Source organism: Cynara cardunculus, assembly GCF_001531365.2.
Source record: "Cynara cardunculus var. scolymus isolate 2C chromosome LG 12, CcrdV1, whole genome shotgun sequence".
NCBI lineage: Eukaryota > Viridiplantae > Streptophyta > Magnoliopsida > Asterales > Asteraceae > Cynara > Cynara cardunculus.
The window spans coordinates 22,323,909-22,338,608 of record NC_037539.1 but is presented as its reverse complement, the minus strand read 5'-3'; the positions used below and the strand labels follow the sequence as shown (position 1 = coordinate 22,338,608).

The 14,700-nt window shown below is 33.7% G+C and overlaps 1 protein-coding gene across 2 annotated transcripts; it reads left to right on the top strand.

Moving 5' to 3' along the window:
* The first annotated feature begins 4,094 nt into the window (after positions 1-4,094).
* LOC112523433 (gibberellin 2-beta-dioxygenase 8-like) lies at positions 4,095-9,702 on the top strand. 2 transcript variants are annotated; one of them, XM_025133030.1, is made up of 4 exons: positions 4,095-4,830; positions 8,436-8,757; positions 8,848-8,912; positions 9,533-9,702. In XM_025133030.1, exons 1-4 carry the CDS (start codon positions 4,391-4,393, stop codon positions 9,573-9,575), a joined length of 870 nt encoding a protein of 289 aa, XP_024988798.1. In that variant the 5' UTR covers positions 4,095-4,390; the 3' UTR covers positions 9,576-9,702. The 2 variants fall into 2 exon arrangements, with proteins under 2 accessions (XP_024988798.1, XP_024988797.1); XM_025133029.1 differs by lacking the exon at positions 9,533-9,702 and having other exon boundaries at positions 8,848-9,302.
* Positions 9,703-14,700: the final 4,998 nt, after the last annotated feature.

The window sequence follows — 14,700 nt, the reverse complement described above, 5'->3', positions numbered from 1 at the left end:
CCCCCCCCCCCCTTCTACAAACTGTTTAGTATTCTTGTAGACCCTTTGGGACCAACAAGAACCCATAAAGACTGACCGAGATCAATTGATAATCCATCCATTGACTTAGTGTGTATAAAACCATAATCTACCACCTTCATTATCTTTAATCTAAGATTCATAAGATATTTTTTTAAGATTCACACATGAACTTTAAACTGATTTAGAATTCCGATTATAAGTTGTAAATTGATATAAGTACAAGTTATAATTAAGACACATGTAAATCTATGTTAAGATTCACATATGAATATTAAACAAATTCGGAATCTTGATTATAAGTTCAAAATTGATATAAACTATGATTAAGATTTACATGTGAATCCTAACATAGATTCACATGTTCACAAATGAACCAATGAGTACACTTAATTATCAGTCTAATAATTATTTGTTGAGATCTTTTGTATTTGTTTGCATTTCAAACGACCAATAAAGAACATCGACGTTTGTGTTCTAGTATGAGATTTAGGCAAATGATATTTAATTCGATTTGTAGATTGTAAAATCATAAATGATTTCAAGACGAAAACTGGATAAAAAAATCGATTATTATCGATATCCAAAAAATGTTGTAGAAAATATATGAGATATTTGATTTTTTTTTCTTTAATTATCTTAATTAGTGAAAAAAAGACTTTGAAAATTAAAATATTACACTGGTGCTAGAGATTGTTTCTTGTATTCTCATCATTTTTATGTCTCTCATTAAAACATAACACTATACATAGAGATATTATCAGTCTAACAAACACCATTGGTAAGCATGTACATGGAATTATCAAAGGGACTATTCATGTGAGTTTTATCTTAACTTCGTATATACATAAAATTGTTTGTATGAAGTAAACTAGATTTATGTTCATTTAATTGTTGTGTTGAATAAATAGTCTAAAGGATGTCTAAATGATAGAAATAACTATTTTATCCTTAGTCAAAATCAAGGTACCGATTGAAATAAATGTTTGATAAATATTTTGAATGGTTGATTCTGAATAATAAAGCAATATCAATTTAAGGGTATTATTTAAATAAAAACAACTATATCTAACATAATGATAGAAATTCAATGCTACAATCACATCAAATTCATAACTACTTATAGTTAAAATACATGAGTTATCATGGTTTGGATATAATTTTAAATATAAACATGTGAATTTGCTGCTTAGTAAATGTTTATTTAGACCTAATGTTCGGGATCGTTGGGTATGGATGCTTGAAAAGGATGGGGTCTTTTTAGTTGCAAGTTTAAGGCATTTGATAGAGGATGAAATTATGCAGGCTGTTATGCCTACTCTTTGGAACTCTTGTGTGCCTTAGAAGGTTTCCATCTTTATTTGGCATCTTCTTTGGCGGAGGATTCCGGTTCGAATGCTTCTCCACGACACAGATATTGACCTCCTCTCTACCAATTGTCCCTATTGTGAAAACACAGAAGAAAAAGTTGAGCATTGTCTCTTGAAGTGTTCCTCTAGCTTTTCTTTGTGGGCAAAGGTGTTCAATTGGTGGAGATGGTCTTTGTCGCCGTCTATTACCTTAGATGATTTGTTGGTTAGTTCGGACTCTTTCCATCTCGATCTCAAGGCGTCGTCTTTGGAAGGAGATCTTATTGATCATTTTATACTTAATAGGGGAACCATCGAATTACAAAAAGGTCTTTTCTAACGGTCCGAATGACCAAATTTATCGGTTTTTTGCTCTCTAATGTCGCTCTTTATGTTGGATCTTCAAGTGACAAGAACGTTTGAAGTTGTCACGGACGGAGTGGTGTGGGGGTCATGGGTTTGATGGCTAACTCGAATGATAGCTCCCGCGTTGCTTTAGGCTGCCATTAGCTTTGGTGCTCGAGTGCTTGAGGGTTGTGTTCTGTTTGATCTTCATTGTTGTGGTTCTTTTCTTTTTGTTTATGTAATCTTGTTCACATGTTTTCTTTGTTGGGTGCGTTTGTCCTTTTGGGTGATTGTTTTCGCTTGTTGGATTCTTTTTGGTTCTACACCTTGCAGATAATTATGATTTTCTTTTGTATCCCCTTCGTTCTGTTTTTTTATGTTTGCTAGCGACTAACATTTTCCATTTCGGCACAAGTTCATCAAGTAAAACATAAACTTTAACGAAACCTAAGTTCAATTAAACAATAACGAAGTTTCGTATTTAACGATGGAAGAACCATACATCCCATTAAGGAATAGCCTTTAGGAATTATTTGGTAAATATAAGTTAGTTTGTTAGCTAGCTTACTTTTTTAAGTTTCTGTTTGAATAGACATAAATTTCCTTATTGAAACGCTAGTTATAGCAGCGTTTTAATAGTTTTTTTGACAGTTTTTTCAATTATAACTCTAATTAGAATCAATTGTTATTTTATTAATAATAATAATAATAATAATAATAATAATAATAATAATCAATTTAAAATTCTTTTAATTAACATATTATATTATTTAATTCTATTCACTATTGTTTTAATTATCTATACTATATTATAATACATTTGACAAAACCTAATAAAAATCATTTTTATGCATTTAGTACTGTTTATTAACGCATATTACTTAAAATTCAATATTACAAGTAAATTATACTTAAGTACAACTTATCAAAACTTTATTTTTGAATTAGTATAATTAACTGCAGATATGTATAATCAAATACAAGATAAAAATATCATTTTAAATATATAAAGTTAAATATATAATTATGATAATCATTGGATTTTAACGAAATACTTAATTATCGTCCTTATAAAAATTATATTATTAAACAAAAATAAATAACTTTATTATTAGATCTAAATTAAATTATAATAGAAAATTAAATCAAAGAAATTATATGGGTATTAAGAACTTTTAAATGATTAATTATATACTAATATTGATACTCTTTTACAAATTTAGATTTCATTTAAAAAATAAAAATATTATCGTTTTCTAAAAGCCACATAAAACTGTATTATATCGACAATGAAAATGAACAAAATAAAACATTAAAATCGAAATATATCTCGTTGCATTGCATGAAGTATTATTAAATGTTGTGATTGACTAATCTTTAAGATGCCATTTTTAATTGTTTCATTTATTTATCAACTATTAGCTAATTTAATACCTAGTTCACAATATATACCGTTAGACCACATTTACAAATTAATTGACAATAATTTGTCTTGATAATATTAGTTTATCTATATAATTCTAATTTGCGAGTTCAATTCTCTTTAGGAAAGTCAATATATAATGTTGTTGATTGTTAATTAAAAAAACATCATTATCATAGCAACTTCAATTCATTTATTTTGCACCATTCTTTTATGTTCAATAATTTATCATATACTATCCTTTTATACCAAAAACAATACAATAACTTTCTTAAAATGTTATAAAATAAATATAACATTTTTCTTACTTTTAAATAATAATTGTTAATGTATTAAATCACATTAAAAACTTATCAAAAACACAATGATTGTGAATTTTTTTCTATAATAAATCTATCTTTATAACAAATGATTTATTTATACAGACAAAACTTATTTTTGATATCTGTAGAACTATTATTATTTTCTAATTTTCAATCATTATTAAAAATAACAAAAATACAGTAACTTGTTTTTTTTCTTTAAATCATATGAAATAAATTTATTCTTTATTTTTTCGGAAAAAAATACATCCATATAAAATTAAAAAAAGAACAAAAGAAAATCAGAAATATGGAAAAAGAAAAGTATTGAATAGGTTAACGTCCCTCTAATAATTCATGAAAACTTGTATTCATAATGATGTGTTTTCTTGCTCCACCGTTCGATCAACACCATGTATTTTTATTAAGTTCAGAAACAAGCCACCATGGATGCAGTAATATTTGGCCCAGCACTCTATAAATTTCGAGTTTCGTTCCTGGTCGGCACCTTCCCAACTTGAATACATCTCTCTCTCTCTCTCTATCTCTCTCTCTCTCTCTCACACACACACATACACACACATCCGCATCATCTTAACATGATGCAGCACTTGACATGCATCACCTTTGTCTCCAATGTCTTTCAAATCAACCTTTGAGAAAATTAACAAGGAACCAATAACGTTTTCATCGATGACGAAAGAACAAGAAACATTACCAAACAAAATTCCCTTGTCCTTAGCCTTCTTCTTTTTTAACCCCTTTACCATTTCCTAAAGTCTTCTCCTTTACTTCTATATATCTTCTTCCTATACATCGAAGTGAACCCTTGATAATCCAATCAGGTCGTTGTTTGGCTTTTTTTTGCTCTAGGGTTTTGTATTTAACCGAAAAAGACTCTATCTTGATTCTCTTTAATTTGCACTCTTCAAGATTTCAACCCACCCATACCCATGGAAGAATCGGACCCACCATTTGTAGAATTCTACAAGAACTTATTCGATAATCAGAAGACGAATGATATCGGTGTTTTTGATGACGTAGAAGAGTGCGAAGTACCTACGATCGATCTCAGCCAGTTGCATCAAGGAGGGCGGGAAGCTGCAGACTGCAAGAGAGAGATAGCTGAGGCCTCACAAAAATGGGGATTTTTCCAAGTCATAAACCATGGTGTTTCTTTAGATGTTTTGGAAAAGATGCGATGTGAACAAATGAAGGTGTTCAAGAAGACATTTTATGACAAGGCCAATAACCACTGTAATTTGAATTTTCCGGCGGGTAGTTACCGGTGGGGAACTCCTTCCGCAACTTGTTTGAGGCAGCTTGCGTGGTCAGAAGCTTTTCATATACCATTGACTGATATCTCCAACATGGGTGGTCTCACTAGTCTCAGGTAGTTCCTAGTGCCATAATTTATTTATTTCCGATTTTAATTAATAGTTCGTTTATATTCAAAATTCCACATACATAAAAGTTGGTAGATACAGAACAATTTTATTAATAACGAAGGGTGCAAATTTTATGTTGCTTCACTCATAATCAACAAGCAGTGTTCATGAAGAGATCAAATCGATTTTGAATTTGTTTTAATCAAACTTTGATGAATTTTTAATATGATTCCAACAAGGAACTAGTTGTAGATGGGGATTGCAACTTAATTAACCTAGTTTAATCCTCAAGTAGTTAACAATTAGTGTGTTTTAGTTATGATATTTTTAGTAACCGTTAATCTAGACAGTATTTAAGAATTACATGTCAATATCATGATGGAGGTTGGTGAACGTAATCTATCTAAACGTAATTCATTTAATATTCCCGCATACTTATAATAAGTTATTATACATAACTTGACAAAGATTCATGGATGAAGTGACTAATAGAATTGACTTTCTTGATATGTAACAAGAAAGCAAATGAAAGAAGTTCCCATTCACCAACTTCAGTGATAATTCTCACATTAGAATCATTGCGGAAAATAGAATAATAATGCATTTGGCAAGATGATGCATATTAAGCTCAGGGTTCATTTAATTTATACCTTATTTACTTTCAAACCTAATTATAATCATATGTACATAATGCATTTTCATTAATCATAATAGTTATCATAGAATAATTCATGTAGTTGCTTTTTACAAAATTCTCAAAATATTTACGGCTTTGAAATTAATTTGTCCAAAATCGAGAATATAAGAATAAATGATTCATATATAAATGATTGATAAAAATAAACTGTAAGTTCACATATGCATCTTAATAATTTGAATAATTGGTAAAAATGTAGTTAAACGAACATAAATTCATATATGCATATCCAGGATCTACACACCATTCACATATGAATAATTTATTATTTATGTTCTTTAACATTTTTCCCTTTTTATTTTAACCTATACACACACACACACATAAAACATAAACCCACATACATACACATACGTAGACTTTTGGGATTATCTAGTTTGATTTTTTGTTGCAACATGCATGTTGTTATTGTTGAAATGTATCCAGATTGCATCATTTTTGAGTTTGCYTTGGAGGGGCTTTCTCAAAGTTGCAAGTTTTTCAATATATGTTTCAGCATAGGTTAAAACACCTAGAAAACGTTGCAAATGCTTAAAAAATAATTGAAGTCGATGAGAAAATAAATGGTGTTGAATACATTAAGGAAGTTATAAATGTGAGTAGAATTTAAACTAGCCAAGAAAACCCACAAGAGATTTTCTAACGATCCATTTTCCCTGAACAATTGAAGCATACAAAGAAACTAGCACATTTTAAAAACAGTGGATTACCCTTTAAGTTTCTATACATTTCTTCTTTGATTCATGGTGCTAATAGATACGTTTTCAGTGTTCATTAATTTTTCTTCAATTTTAAAGAGAAAATTAAGGGGTTGCCGATAAAATGTTTTTTGCAAGAAAATTATTATGTTCTTTTTATCGGTTTTCTAGTTTTGCAATATTCATATTTTGTATAAGTCCCATGAATTTGAATTTTGAGAAAAGAACTTCAATTTCATTTTATGTTTATGTGATGTATATGAATGAGGTAGTGTGTGTTACTATCAAGATAAAAAGTTAGTTCACAAAGTTTTTTTCTTCTTTTGGATTTGATGTATTTGGCATTTAATTTTTTGTGATTAGACTTGAGCGTTAACCACAAGAGGTTTCATTTAAAACATCTAAAATTGCAAAATAGCTGTCATAATCCAGTGGTACCATGAAAAGCCACAAGAACAATGTGGGATTAAATCAATGAGAGAAGGACATAAAGAAATACAAATAAATATAGAATCCAGTAAGATGTGTGTAGTTAGTAAACTTTGAATTATTTTAATAAATATAGTATTTTTACATAAAAATGAACAATATACATCGATTATAAACAGAAATGTTTAATAGGTATTTCTAACATTGTGTTCAATAGTCCCCACACACACACACACATATATATATATATATATATATATATATATTCACTAACCCAATAAACTTAAAGTCTTCATTCAGACCTATAACTCCTGTGGAAAGGACGCTGACACCATGTCATTCTTCAAAACTTAAAAGAGTTGCATATGTATATGTATATATATATATGTATGTATATATATATATATCCAATAATTGATTGTTTAGGATCCATCTTGAACCAGTGTCGCCTGGATTCAAATTTAATACTTGTATTGCTAGTGTGCTATTACTGATGCATAGCATATCCGGTGGTAATAGTGTACGGATATGAGTTTTGGGTCTAGGTCGAGATCATAATTGGTGAGTGTGATGAGGAAAGGCTAGAAAATTAAACCATTATTATAGATTTGAGTTATAAATAAGCAGAGTACCAAAACGAACTCTGGAAGTGGCAGAGAGAACTTTATGAATAAGATGTTACTCCAAAAGTAGTGGGAATCTTGATCTCAGAACAGCATTAGATATTCGTACCAGAAAACCAGCTAGATATGAGGGCATTTGTACCAAGCAAAGTAGGCAGATAAGGTAGGTGCATGTAAGTTGCCAGCTTCATGGAATGTGGACGGTTCCAGCATATATAGTTTCACTTGGAAAAACATTGGTTAAAGAAGATAATGTCTTTTTATATTAATTCTTGTTTTAATTGAATAATCATGCATTTGGCACCTTTTATCCAACCATTTCACAAGGTTCATGCAAAGCATACGTCCCACTCAAGGAAAGAGGTTTTTTGGTCAACCTGTGTAATATCAAATTAAGAAATTGATATCACATGTGGACTCTAAACAAGTGACAACCAGGGTACTACTACTGCCGTCTAGATTCTTTGTTAATTGGTTCTAGATTCCTGCTCTCCAGATGAATCATGAACCAGAATCTAGATGATAATTGAAAGTTTCTTTGTACAATGTGCTTCACATGTGGTGCCTACCCCAGTAAACATTCATGTGACCAAAGGAGTGGTGGGTGTGATCTGTTGGGACAAATGTCCTAGAAAGCTTACCCGTTAAGGAGCAGCAGTGTACTAGCTTTGTTCGTGGCAAAAACATACAGCCCACCTAGCCATAAGCTTTTTACCTATACGCTTATCTCTTCTAGTACTGCCACTACATGCTGTAACTAGTTGTACTTTTCCCTCTTTATTCATGCATGCATATGCATCGTCATGCTCTGGTTGTCCAAAGAATCTACTTCCAAAAACTTATCCCAATGTGCATGTGGTGTGAGCTGGAGTTCCTGTCCTCAGTACGCTGGCTTCAAATTAGTAGGGTTCGTAGAGTCAGAATCATAAGTCTGGTTTTGCAGAGAGGAAAAAGAAATTAAACCAGAACTGTACCATGCATTACCTTGTCTCCGTTATATTTGTGGGTCGTATCAGAAAACAATACTACGAGTTTTAAAGAAAAAGAGGTTACCATGGCATGTTTAATTCCCAAATTAACTGATCAATTAGTACTGCTAATTTCACAATAAAATTATATACTCCAGGAATAAGTAGCTTATTTTTATTTTCATTTCCATTCAGCACTACAATGGATCAGTTTGCCATGATGGTTTCCAACCTAGCTGAAAATCTAGCAGAGATTTTGGCGGAGCAGCTTGGCCATAAGTCTAATTTTTTCAAGGAGAATTGTTGGCCTAGCACGTGCTACCTCCGTTTGAACAGATATCCACCTTGCCCCGTTCCTTCACAAGTGTTTGGATTGATGCCACACACCGATAGTGATTTTCTCACGATATTACATCAAGATCAAATTGGAGGATTACAACTAGTGAAAGACGGGAAATGGATTGCTGTTAAACCTAAAAAAGAAGCTCTAATCATCAACATTGGAGACCTATTTCAGGTTTTGCCTCGTTTCTGTTGTTATTTTCTACAAACTTACATCATTCAAGTGTCACTGTTCAGTATCTCTGTGTTCTTTAATCTGTTTCAGGCATGGAGCAATGATGTTTATAAGAGCGTTGAGCATCGAGTGGTCGCTAATAAACACAGAGAGAGGTTTTCCGTTGCTTATTTCTTCTGCCCATCATATGATACAGTGATACAAAGCTGTGTTGAGAATTCCATTTATAAAAAATTCAGCTTTAGAGAATTCAGACAGCAGGTTCAAGATGATGTCAAGCGACTTGGTTACAAAATAGGGCTTCCCAGGTTTATTTTATGAACGAAATAAGCCTAAATCTTTTTCCCAATAATTCTATAAGTAGCTTGGAAAATATCCCCTTATTTTTTGGAAATTCATTCTTCTTGAGCAACAACTTTAAAATCCAGAATAATACCAGTAGTTCCGGACACGTAACCTCCACCCTGAAAGCTGTACATTGCTCTAGATCCATCAGTTTCTGCTCTATTAAAGGGCTTGGTTTATCTTTGAACTGTCATATTCGAAGTTCTTTCAGTACCTGAGCTGGTGGTTTGTTTTATGCTCAACGCATAGCTAGATGCAGTGACATGCATTTGCATATTTGTATCAGCTTTTAAAGAAAAAAGCAAGAGGTTTATGTAGTTACACATGCCAAATGGATATGTTTATATAATATTATGTTCCATAAATGTGTCACTTTGATGAAATTTTGCCATATTACTTATCAGACGATCTGATAATTGTGCTCTTGCAGGATCTCTTTATCATTTAGTGTGGGTAGTTTTAACTTAATTTGAAACACAAGATCACTTCTTTGTGAGCAAGGACTTGCAGGATATTCGTTTCTTCTATTAGGAGTACTGTGTACACGTGTCAGCAAAATAGTTAAAGGTTGTATTTGTTGTATAAATAGGGAAAAATAAGTGTATAGCAATAACAAAAATATTCCAATCTTTCTCTCGTTCTTATTTCTCTTTGCTTCGGGTTACTTCTCCCAACCCCTAAAATGCTATCAGACCGTATTTGCATCCGATTCATCGGTTTAATTCTTCTTCGAATATGTTTTTCTTGATTTTGAGATCTGTTGTTTTCGATTTCACATTTGCTCCTCTTGATTTCAGATCTGTTACTCTCGATTTTTTGTTTCTCTCGACCTCGATTTTTGTTTGCCTCGATTATGAAATTTGTTCCGCTAGATCTGTTGTGTTGGCAATGGAAGAACCACCTTCAAGCAAAACAATGAACATTTCAACACCATATTTTCTAAATCCATATTATCTTCATCATTCTGATAACCCCAGTCAAGTTCTTGTGTCTCCACTTCTCACTGGCGAAAATTAGACAAACTGGAGCAGAGCGATGATGATGACTCTGAGTGGGAAGAACAAGTCTGGTTCTGTTGATGGTGCCATTGTTGAACTTGACGGTAACACTGATGAACACATTTCTTGGACTAGAAACAATAGTATGGTTATGTCTTGGATCTTAAACTCGATATTTAAAGATATATCAGGTAATATCATTTTTGCCACATTTGCTCAGGAAGTTTGGTCTGATTTGAAGGACCGCTTTCAACAACGAAACGCTCAACAACAAAATGGACCACTTATCTTTCAATTGAAATGAGAATTGATGAATCTATGACAAGAGCAGAATTCGATTGGTATTATACTTTACAAAGATGAAGATGATTTGGGAGGAGTTAAGCAATTACAAGCCTGTATCTTCAGTGTATGTTAAGTCCTCAGAGTAACATGGATCTAACTTAGTGATAGAAGGAGATAGAGTGGTCGTTGAAGGAGCTTCAGAGATCAATGCTACAGGAGAGTTTTTCAGCTCTTTTGAATCTCTGAGCAGATTCCTTTTTAGCTGGCGGATTGCTCATGATTGAGCAAGATCCCATAGAGCATGCTAAGTGAAAGAGTGGACATGTCTAAGAGTCCTTAGACATCTTGAAACAAATGGTATAGCTATCCCATGATTATGGCAAACAATCTAGGAATTTTGTCAACGTCTTAAAATGAGAATATTCTCTTCCAACCATCCTAAGGTCAATAAGAAGACAATTAAAGCGCTAGTACACTTCATACAAGGATTTAGTTTTTTCACAGAGAAAACTTTTATATTGTCTCACCAAATCTTCCAAGACTCTTGTACATTTACCTTCATATTAAACACATAGGGTGTCCCATATAGATTTTGAGGTCCTTAGCTTTATTACGGAGTGATAAACCTCGTTAAGAAGAGACATGACGATTATAGATCTAGCTCTAGTATCTAAAGTCATCTTCTTCTTATCCTCATCACTCCATTGATGATAGAGCTTAGGAAGCTGCCTCTCAGGAATAGCGACACTCATAGCAGTTGCAGGAACTACTGGAGATATTGTAAATAGAACATAAGGTCCATTCTCAATATAGCATGGAATATCAGGATTCACACATTCCAGGAAAATGGACATCCGATTCTTCCAGATACTGAAGTTGTCTTTGATGAAGCGGGAAGGTTTGGCAAGAGAGTCATTGTCGTGAAAGTTTGTGTTTTGCAAGGCCATTTGAAGAATGGTTGGTAAATTTTCTTAAAGAAAGAAAATAATAAACACTGCTATGATACCACTTCTTGGTCCCAGACGGATTTACATGAGTTTATAGGTAACAGTGTATAAAGGGTAAATGGAGGGGGGGGGGGGTTAATACAAACGCACAATTTTCACTTTTTTAAATCCTTTATTGATATGAGAATATCAATGCAGAATTTACAGATTGTTTACAAAAGAAGATAATATACATAACTTATCTAAACAATCTAGGAAGCACATAAGATACAGAAAAACAAGAGAGAATATGCTTTCTTGAGAAGATGCTATAACTTTGCTTGAGAGTAAGCTTAGTTTTGCAAGTATGTGTTATTCTTCACTGTATGTAAGCTTAGCTTCGCGGTATGAAGAAGATAGTCTCCTTAACTATTTATACAATTACATTCAATGCAAGTCAGATGGTACAACGCACGTGACAAACTTATAGGGGTGAGCTTGTCTTTTGGCCGTATATGAACAGTGGTCTTTGTTGATCCTCTCTCTAAGTGATTTGATGATAATCCCTTTTCATTTATACATTGTATTTATGTTTTTGTCTTTTCAGTTCCAGCGATCATCACTGAGCTTGTTCAGTGATCGCTGAAGAACTTGTATTGTAATTTGATCAGAGACAGCGATACATCAAGAAGACAACACTCACACCAAAAAATCTTCAGCTAATGTCGAAGACTGAAACTGAAGATTAGAGACTGGCGAGTACATGATCTGAGGCAGTACTCAGCGATTACAAGCCCATCTACATATGTGTGAAGACTGCTCAAGCCTCAGCGAATGCTGAAGAGACCTTCAGGTCATTCCAGCATTCATCGATCAAAGGAAGCTTGCCAAGCATGATTGTTGTTGTCTTGTCCTTACTCACTCTCTAAACCTAATTCTTACTATGAGCATTTTCTAGCTTAAGTAAAAAATCTTCTCTTTAGAACATTTCTTTTCTCATTTGCTAAGAATTCGTGTGTAACCAAAGATTGTTTAGATAAGTTTTCTTACCTTATCTCAAACAATCTTGTAAAATTTGTATTGATCTTCTTTATCAATATACATTTTAAATTTGAAAATATTGTGTTTGTATTCATCATCCCCCCTTCTACAAACTGTTTTACTTATCTTGTAGACCCTCAAGGGACCAACAAGTGGTATCAGAGCAGTGTTTTCTTCTCTCTATCTGTTTAGTTGTTTCTGTATTAGTTTATCTCTTTTCTTAGATAACTTTACCGCTTACAAATGGCTTTACAACTTACAAATACACACACACACACACACACACACAAGACAATGACTCTCTTGCCAAACCTCCCCGGTTTGTCCATGACAATTTTAGTCTCTGGAAGAACCGGATGTCCCTCTTTCTTGAAAGTGTGGATCCTGAAATTCCACATTACATAGAAAATGGACCATATATTCCATTTGCTATTGCTCCGGCTATTCCAGCAACAGCTACGACTGCCGCGATTACTGAACGGCAGATTCCAAAGCTTCCACATCAATGGAGCGATGAAGACAAGAAGAAAATAGCTATAGACACGCGTGCTTGGTCTATAATAGTTATGTCTCTTCCCGATGAGATTTATCACTCAGTGATGAAGCTCAAAACCTCTAAATCCATGTGGGACACACTTTGTGTCCAATATGAAGGAACCTCTCAGGTTCAAGAGACCAGAAAGATCAATCTAGTACGACAATATGAAAGCTTTCTCTGTGGAAAGTCTGAGACGCTGTCCGAAGTACATCAATGATTTAACTGCCTTCTTATTGATCTTAGGGCTGTCGGCAGAGAATATTCCAACTCAGAAACTTTAACTAAGTTTCTAGAATGTCTTCCTGAGTCTTGGGACACTTTTTCCATGTGTCTCAAGATGTCCAATGACATGTCCACTCTTTCTCTCTCTACTTTATACAGGATTCTGCTTAACCATGAGCAATCTCCTCAACTGAAAAGGAACCTTGTAAAAGATTTCAGGGAAATGAAAAGCTCTCCTTTAGCTTTGATCTCTGAAGCTTCTTCAGTTGAAACTTCTTCTACTCCTTTTGTCTCTTCTCTTCCTCCCGTTGTTATCACGAAGATAGATTCTTCTATCTCTGAGGATATTCCAGAATCTGACTTGGCAGATTTGATGAATCCCTGGCCCTCCTAACTAAGTCTTTTAGGAGGTTCGCCAGTAAAAACAACTTCCGTAGATCTCCTCAGCTGTCCCTCAGGAAAAATCCAAAGTCTGAAAGAATAGACAAGGCTTCAGCTGTCTGCTACAATTGTCACCGGCCCGGACACTTTGCAGGTGAATGCAGATCAAAGAAAACTGCAATGCCATCTTCCAAGGCACCCTCTTCCTTCAGGACCAAAGATGAGAAGTACCTGAAACTGAAGGAGAAATATAGGAAGGTGAAGAACAACCAGCGAAAGGCTAAAGGCCTTGTTGCTGAAGAGCATGACTGGGCTGAGTCATCCGATGAATCATCTTTAAATGAAGAGGATACAACCTATATCTGCTTGATGGCCATAGATGCAGATGAAGGATCTTCAGAAGCGTCTACTTCCTCTAAGCCATCTACCTCTTCTCTTACTCAGGATGTCAAAGGTATATGGTATCTTGATAGTGGATGTTCAAGACATATGACTAGAGATAAATCCCTGCTAACTCATTTCAAGGAAAAAAGAGGAACTTCTGTAACCTTTGGAGGTAACGAAAAAGGATATACCAAAAATTTTGGTATATTAACCAATGGTGCAACAACTTTCAAACGCGTTGCATATGTTGAAGGACTGAAGCACAATCTTCTTAGCATCAGTCAACTGTGTGATAAAGATTATACAGTTAAATTCTTGAAGAATTCATGTCATGTTCTTGATGAAGATGATAAGGTTGCCTAAACCGGTTCTCATCTACAGAATGTGTACATCATCAACATGAATTCCTCTCTCACTGAGAATAGCTATTTCTTCTCAAAAGCCTCGTCAGATGTTAACTGGCTATGGCGCAAAAGGCTTTCTCATCTCAACTTCAAGACACTCAGCGAGCTATCAAGAAATGATATTGTCACTGGTCTTCCTCAACATTCTTTTCCAAAGGAATCTCTTTGCTCAGAATGTGAAAAAGGAAAACACACAAGAGCTAGCTTCAAGTCTAAGCAAATCTCTTCAGTGACTGCACCTCTTCAGCTATTGCATATGGATCTCTTTGGTCCAGTTAATGTGCAATCCCTGGTTGGAAAGAAGTTTACACTCGTTATTATTGATGAGTATGCCAGGTACACTTGGGTCTTCTTTCTCAGATCCAAAGATGAAGCACCTGAAGAAATCATTTTGTTCATCAAGAAGATAGAAGTACTAA